The sequence below is a fragment of the Buceros rhinoceros genome, unplaced genomic scaffold, assembly GCF_000710305.1.
Source record: "Buceros rhinoceros silvestris isolate BGI_N320 unplaced genomic scaffold, ASM71030v1 scaffold9257, whole genome shotgun sequence".
Classification (NCBI taxonomy): Eukaryota; Metazoa; Chordata; class Aves; order Bucerotiformes; family Bucerotidae; genus Buceros; species Buceros rhinoceros.
In genome coordinates, this window is record NW_010422804.1 from 67,418 (window position 1) to 74,732 (window position 7,315).

General features: G+C 45.7%; 1 protein-coding gene across 1 annotated transcript in view; it reads left to right on the top strand.

Annotated features, from left to right (window-relative positions):
• Window positions 1–7,315, top strand: part of LOC104496979 (UPF0577 protein KIAA1324-like) — a gene marked incomplete at its 3' end in the record, with an annotated part of 41,175 nt that overhangs the window by 15,886 nt on the left and 17,974 nt on the right. The window contains exons 2-6 of the mRNA XM_010140183.1: window positions 110–305; window positions 915–1,062; window positions 3,907–3,993; window positions 6,342–6,447; window positions 7,099–7,251. Coding sequence (XP_010138485.1) covers window positions 142–305; window positions 915–1,062; window positions 3,907–3,993; window positions 6,342–6,447; window positions 7,099–7,251 — 658 coding nt within the window. The remainder of the gene's footprint in view (window positions 1–109; window positions 306–914; window positions 1,063–3,906; window positions 3,994–6,341; window positions 6,448–7,098; window positions 7,252–7,315) is intronic.

The following is a 7,315-nucleotide window of genomic DNA, read 5'->3' on the forward strand; positions in this document are numbered from 1 at the left end:
TTCCCTTTAGTGGCAGTTCACTCTTAATTAATTAAGCATCGAAAGAATTAATGGAAATTAATTTGTATTAATTTCTCCATTCATATGTTGGAAATAATTGTCTTCCCAGCTTTCTCCTGTGCCTCTGGCGAGTATCTGGAGATGAAGAACCAGGCATGCAGCAAATGTGCAGAGGGGACCTACTCACTGGGCAGTGGCATCAAGTTTGATGAGTGGGATGAGCTGCCGGCAGGGTTCTCCAACATGGCAACTTTCATGGACACGGCGGTTGGCTCCTCTGAGAACAAAGCCGACAGCTGCAACAAGTAGGAAGTTCTGTTTGCACCTGGATTACACAGCCACGGGTCAACCTGAGACAGCTCAGCAGCACAAAGCCAGCGTAATGACTTATCTGAGCTCTCCAGAGGGTAACCAGCCCTACTAATGGCTGGGAAGTGAAATTTATAGCCATCTCTTTGCCGTCATCACGGTCTCCTTGGGCTCATCAGAGCTAGTGAGTCTGAGGCCAGCTGGAGCAGTTCTTATTTATAGCTGGAAAGCTCCAGGGTCATGGTGTAGTAAATGTGGCTAAAAGGTACTTTCACAGCCTGTTTAGAGACCCGTAGTGGTTGCAGAAGGCTGTTTCTGAGTATAATTGGAAGTACATTGAACCTATGGATAATAAACCTTTCCTGTGTAGGCTGAGTCCTAAATTTCTAGTACCGTATACTTTCCCATGAATGGTTTTAATGAAAGATATTATATTTACATGGAAACTAAATGAGCACCCAGTAATGAAGTTGTAAATTCACTGCAGTTAGCTACCGTGGGATTCTGGGTACTGTTTATAGGAACATGTTTTTGTATAGTAGTGTAAGAAAATCTTCTCAGTATCTGTGATCTCAGCGGAGACTTGTTTTGTGTGTGTTCATCAGCTCTTCATGGACACCTCGAGGGAATTACATAGAGTCGAACAGAGACGATTGTACAGTTTCTCTCATCTACGCTGTGCACCTGAAGAAATCTGGTTCTGTCTTCTTCGAATACCAGTATATTGACAACAACATCTTCTTTGAATTCTTTGTAAGTCCTTTTATACGATCGATCCAATCTTGTATAGTAAGAATTCAGTTCAGATAAAGACCATTAGAAACAGCTTTTTCCTCCCTTTATGTTCCCCATATGTCCATATAAAAAACCCCTCTTTCTGTCACCTGTGCTGCCTTTTGGCATTTTGGGGGTTTTTTCATTAGGGGCCATGACCACCCCTGGTAGTCCAGCCTTTTATGATACAACTGTTGGTGGTTCAGTTTGGGGGTGTTTGACTTGAGATGTATTTGAAGAGACTTGATGTTTAAAAACACTTTTTTAAAGGCAGGCTTCCAGAACCTGAGGTGCTCCAAGGCATTAGTATGTGGAAACGTAAGCTTTAGCAAAAGCCACTTGGCTGGTTAACACCAGCAGCTCTGCTAACCATCCTAGTTCTGCCCAAACAAACCCTCTACATACTGTGGGAGGAGATGAGGTCCACATAGTGCACACAGGGAAGCAGCTGGGGAAGGCGGTAGGGATTGCTTCCCCACACGAGAATCCCCATTCATGGGATTGGTTTTGCTCAAGGATCTGGGTGTAGGAATTAGGCTCTGAGGACAACAAAAAGAATTCCCTACTCCAAAATCAAAATAACATCATCACAACACTGGATGCACTGCAAAATGGACAGGCTGGGGATCATTAGGTCTGAAATGGGAGCAGTTTGGCTGGGCTTGCACTGTGCTGTACCCAAATTACTGAAAAAACAATCTGATCAGCAGTGCCCAGAGAGAGAAAGGCAACCCTGGTCTGCCCACGTGAACGAACTGATTGGGGTGCAGGGAGCCAAAGGGTTCCCGGCACCGGGCTCTGCAATGTGGTGTAGATGCCTCATGTCACTGAGATACTTTGGAAGGTTCCACTGCCACCTGCATTGCTTTCCTTAGCATGTTGTACCTGCCATTTGGCACAGAAAAAATGTAATGGGAGAGCAACTCAGAGCAGGAGATGACTAGAAATTTTCAGTCTCCTCTGCCTCTGTATCTGCCTGGCAAGCTCCAGTTTTCATCTGAAAAACACAGCTCATGATATCTCACGGGAGTAAGAAGCCTTTGCTGGTGTTGGCTAATGTTTCTTGAGGCTTGGAGGAAAGTGCAAAGTATCCTTATCCGTAGTAGAGGTGGGAAAGGAAGACAAAAATCACCTGTTGGAGGCACCCACTTGCTGCTACATCGGTGCAGTAGATTGCTATTGTGCTTGATGACAGACAGTGCAGGCAATACTATTTAGCCATTTCAGTTTTATATTCGACCATCCTGCCTTCTTCATGGGGACAAAGCAGCAAATATTCTTTCTGCTATCAGGTGAGTGTACCAGGATTATGAATCCCAGCTCCAGTTGCTTGTCTGACTGACTGATCTGCTCCTGCAATGAAGCAAATATATTGTTTCTCTGAGGACTGGCTTTGAAAATGACTTTTTGATTATTACTTTTATCCATATCCTACTCAGTTACCTCCTACATTTATCACTCCCTGTTCGAGAAACAGTGAGTGGTACAGTCCTTAATAAAAATGCCCGTGTACGTAATTCCTGATCAGCCTCCGCATTTCAGGGAAATCTAATTTAACACTCCTCTAAAAGTCCATTTTTTTTTCCTCCAGCATGTCTTTATGCTTAAATATTTTTAACAATAACACCTTAGTTCTGGACAGTAGCATTGCAGTGGCAGTGCCTTACAGGCTGCTGGGAAATGGTGAAGGTTTTGGGTTCTCCAGGTGCAGGTGGCTGCACTGCCAGTGCGAGGGTGGGATTTCCTCAACTGTGGGAAGAAAGTGTGGATGCTACTTGTTAGATACGAAGTGCTTCTGCAGCCTGCCCTTCCCAGGCTCTTTTTACATATTGAAGCTCTTTTTACATAAATTTACATAATTTACAGCTTCGGATGAGAGATATATAGTCTTATCTCCTTTTTGCAGATGGGAACTGAGTCACAAAGATGCTGTATCTCAGGTTGTGCAAGATAATCAGGGATCTTCCTTCTACTTAGGTCCTTCTTCTCAGTGCTCTTGATCTAGGTGGGAATTAAGTGCACAGATGTTTTGGAGGATGTGGGTTTCTGTGACTTGTTTCTGACTTGATGTGGAGCAACTTTAAGGAGGATGCTTCACCCCAGGTCTTCTGAAAGTGTTGAACTGGCTTATCTTCCTGGTGGAATAAAAGCTAAGTAATTGAGCTTGCGCCTCAAAGGTACTTGACACTTTTTCTTTAGAGAAGACACTTGTGAGAAGAAAGAAGTGGACTGCTGTGAGGCCACTCACCAAACCCTGCTGTAAGGAAAGGCTGCTGATCTGCACTGTACCTGGGTGAGGGACAATCCGCCTCACTCTTCTGCCCGGGCAGTCACTCCATGGCATGTTGCCTCTCCCTTGGCAATGTTACTCTCATCCCTGGTGAGGTCAGGGGACAGGGAGCCAAAGACATAGCAGATATTAGCTGCAGAGCAGGCAGTTTGTCTTCTAGTTTTGGCCTATCCACTCCCACCTGCCCTCTGACTTAGAAGCCCAGGGCCACTGGATTTTAGAGAACTGGGTCTTGGTGGATTCAGGAGAAGGAGAAGGCAGCCAAGACAAGCATTCGAGTCTGATCCCACAAAGAGGCTGAGATTTCCTCCTGCTCTTTTTTTCCATCTGCATCAGAGGTGGGCATTGGAGGCACCGATAAGCTCCTAGCAGGTTTTGAAAGGTGGGTTTTTTCCCAAAATTAAGGCAGCTGCTGCCCTAAATAAGTAGACAAGAGGACCAAAGCTGAATCTTAGCATTCCCATCCAGCAGTCATTATGCTGACAGAAAGATGCCTCTGATTGTGGTCACTGATCTTGTGTTTTTATTAACAGATACAAAATGACCAGTGCAAAGAGATGGAGTCCACGGCAGACAAGTGGGTGAAGCTAACAGACAATGGAGAATGGGGCTCTCATTCTGTAAGTGTGCAGAAAAATCCTTCATGAGGCTTTTTTTCCATTTATAAATGCCGGTGATTTCCTCCAAGCAGACAGCAAACAAGGGCCACATCCTGAGAACGCATTTGGAGAAGCGCAACCTTCCTAGTGCTGAGGACAAAGCCACCGAGACCTCTGAGGGGCTGATCCCAAAGCAAATGATATAGATGCCAGACTTTGTATTGATTTTCCTGGGCTTTGAATCAAGTGCTTTATGAGGTTAAATAGATTTATGCAAATCCACATGCCACAATTACTCTGCACGATTGTAATTGGAATCTACCACAGTGGTTTGCTCATGAGGAGGCAAGATTATTCCCTGTGGCTCAGTGGAGCGGTAGGAGTGGTGTGTGTACTTGGAGGTGGGCAGGACGGGCATTTTATTTTCAAATATGTGCAGAAGAGCTGGACTGCACCCACCCTGTGCTCTGTAGTGACTTACCTGGTTGAAAAGCAAACTGGCAGCACGAGGGTGGCTCCTGCAGCGCTGATGCGAGCATCAACATGTTGGGAGCAGCAGCCCCTTGGCTGGCCTGTGACCCAGCTGGCTGAGTTTACTCAGTGCACAGACCACATGTAGACCAGCGCATTAGCTGATGGTGGCGCCTGACTTCTACTATACCATTGTGCCCTAATTCCAGAGCTGTACCAGGAAAGGCCCAGCAAAGTGACATTATGCCAGGAGAAAAAAGCTTTTTATGGGCATATACAGCAGCCTGGTCTCCGTTTTCCATGGTCTGCTTATCCTCCTGGAGGAGAAACTGCATTCCTGAGACAGCTCTGGTTGGCAGTGCCTGATGGCTCAGTTGCAAGCCCTGCATGAGTCACACTGGGAAGCAGGAGGGCTAGGTGAGGTGGGTAGCATGGGCTGCGAGTGGATCCAAAGGTCAGGACATTGACGTGGGTGAGCTGAGAGATGTGGACAGTGTCTGCATGCAAGATAGTGCCATCTGAGCTCATCGTCTGGGATGTGCAAGTGTCTCCACTGACTATAAAGGTTGTTCAGATGCCTGGCTGTAATGTAGACACATTAACTAGGTGAGATGTTCTGGCACTTCAAGGCTTTTGTCCACACTGCAAATCCTGACATGGTTGGTGGCTTCTCTGAGCTCGGTGTTCCCATTGCTGCAGCCTCTCCTTTCAGCATGCTAGTCCTGCTGCACCACAATGTGATGTTTGGCTCAGTATGGTCCTGGTTCTGCTCATATACCTGTGGTAAGCCGGCACTCCTCTGCCCCCTTGGACAGTAGCTGTTTGGAGAGTGGGAGATATACTATGCTGTACTTCTGCTTTGCTGACTTTTTGAACTCTTTATCCTGGATGAACAAAACCCGTGGTCCTGCCAGACCAGTACAGCACTGCTGCAAATCTCGTTATCCAGACCCTTATTCTGGTAGAGTTTATCCCTCTTCTCATGTGAAAATATAGCACCTTTAGGCCAGTATCCCTGTGTCGGCTGGCCGTTGGCATCTTGTGCTGGGCTGGTAGATATGGTACAGCTTTGCAGGCCAGGCAGGGTCTTGGTAAATCTGCTGCTTTTAGTGAGTAAAGTGATACTGTAGTTACAAGATGAGTTGAAGGCAGCAGGCACTAACTGCTGCTGCAAGACGCGGTCCTGCCTTCCTCCTGCCACTTATCCCAGCCATGGTGTCGCCAACCCAGCACCCTTCCTGTGCCTGCACAGGCATTGTGTAGCTGCTTGGTGAACCGCACCATGAAGACAAGTAGGTCAAGGCAGTTGAAAACCAGGTTGTTTTCTGCATCTCGTCTGCTGTTCAGTGTCAGAAATGAGCAGGAGGGATGAGACTGGTGCTGGGGACATTCATGGTTTCTGTCTGGCTTACTGATCATGATGCTATAGCATTAGGCGCAGGCAGAGCTTGATTTTTAGAGCCTATAAACAAAACTTTAAGCCTGTTTTTTTGAACTCTGGGTTGTGTTTAGTTTCTTTATATCAATGTATCTCAACAAACCGATGGACTATATCTGAACACAGAGCTAGAGACAGAAGCTCCTGTGTGCCAGTGCCTGGATAAAGGCAGGAACAGCTTTTTTGCGGTTCTGCTTACAACAAGGTCAGAAACAGCTCTTGGTGTTTTTCCATAAAACTGGGGCATTGAGAAGCTTTTTTATGAAGCACACTTGGGCACTCCTCAGCGATGTCTCTACAGCAGCTGCCTAGCTGTCTCCCCATTACTCCTTGACTTGCTAAGCAGCTTAGGAAAAGCCAGGATTGCTGCTAGGGTGCAAAAAAATCTGAGTAATGGAAGTAAGAAATAAAAATGTCTTGGTGAGGGGATATCTGCTAACTGTCGTGCGTGTTGTTGCAGGTAACGCTGAAATCGGGTAGCAATATATTATACTGGAGAACAACAGGGATTCTCATGGGGTCCAAAGTAGTAAAACCAGTTCTGCTGAAAAACATCACAGTTGAAGGTAGGTGATGTTTGCCCTTCAGGTCTTACCTCCCTCTTTTGTCACAGTGTTTGCCATGTGCCATTTCTACTGCTGTGCCTACAGCATGGAAGTGGCTTTTTTTAGCCGCCTTATCCGCTCTCTCCTCCTCTAAAGTGTACAAACAAAACAGCAAAACTTCACACAGTCAGGGAAAAGCTGAAAAATTAATTTAGCTGGTAAATGATGCCGCCTACTGGAGGAGACTGACTTAGCAAAAAAATAGAGGGAAAAAAGGAATGAACAGGTTTTCTTTAATGTGGTATAGAAAGACCATGCTTATTGGTCTCTTAACAGTGGTAAGTGGATATATATATCCTAACCCTGACAGTTAAATTACTATTTAAATAATTTCATTAATCGGGATTGCTCTTTTGGTCCTGTTCTAAGTGTAATCAAACTTGTAGTGTCATATAAGGATCTTACACAGGTCAGACTTGCACTGAGGGGCAAAGATTAAAGACCTGAATTATGCGTCAGCAAAGCCAAAGTGTCTAAAGTGAGTGGTGAAAGTCTGATTTTTGAGCTGTGTTATGCAGCTGGCTTGCTGTCCCCCATAAGCAGGTAGGCAGCAGTTACAGAGCATCCTTCTCTGTAGCACCTTCAGTGCTTTACCTGTAATTTATCTTACAGGAGTTGCATATACATCTGAATGCTTCGCCTGCAAGCCTGGTACCTTCAGTGACAAACCAGGCTCATCTGGCTGCCAGGTGTGTCCAAGAAATACTTATTCTGAGAAAGGAGCTAAAGAGTGCACCAAGTGTAAAGAAGAAATGTATTATGCAGGTACGTAAATCCAACGGGTTAAGCAGAACCAGCAGAGTACGAGTGCGTAAGATCTGACTGCAGA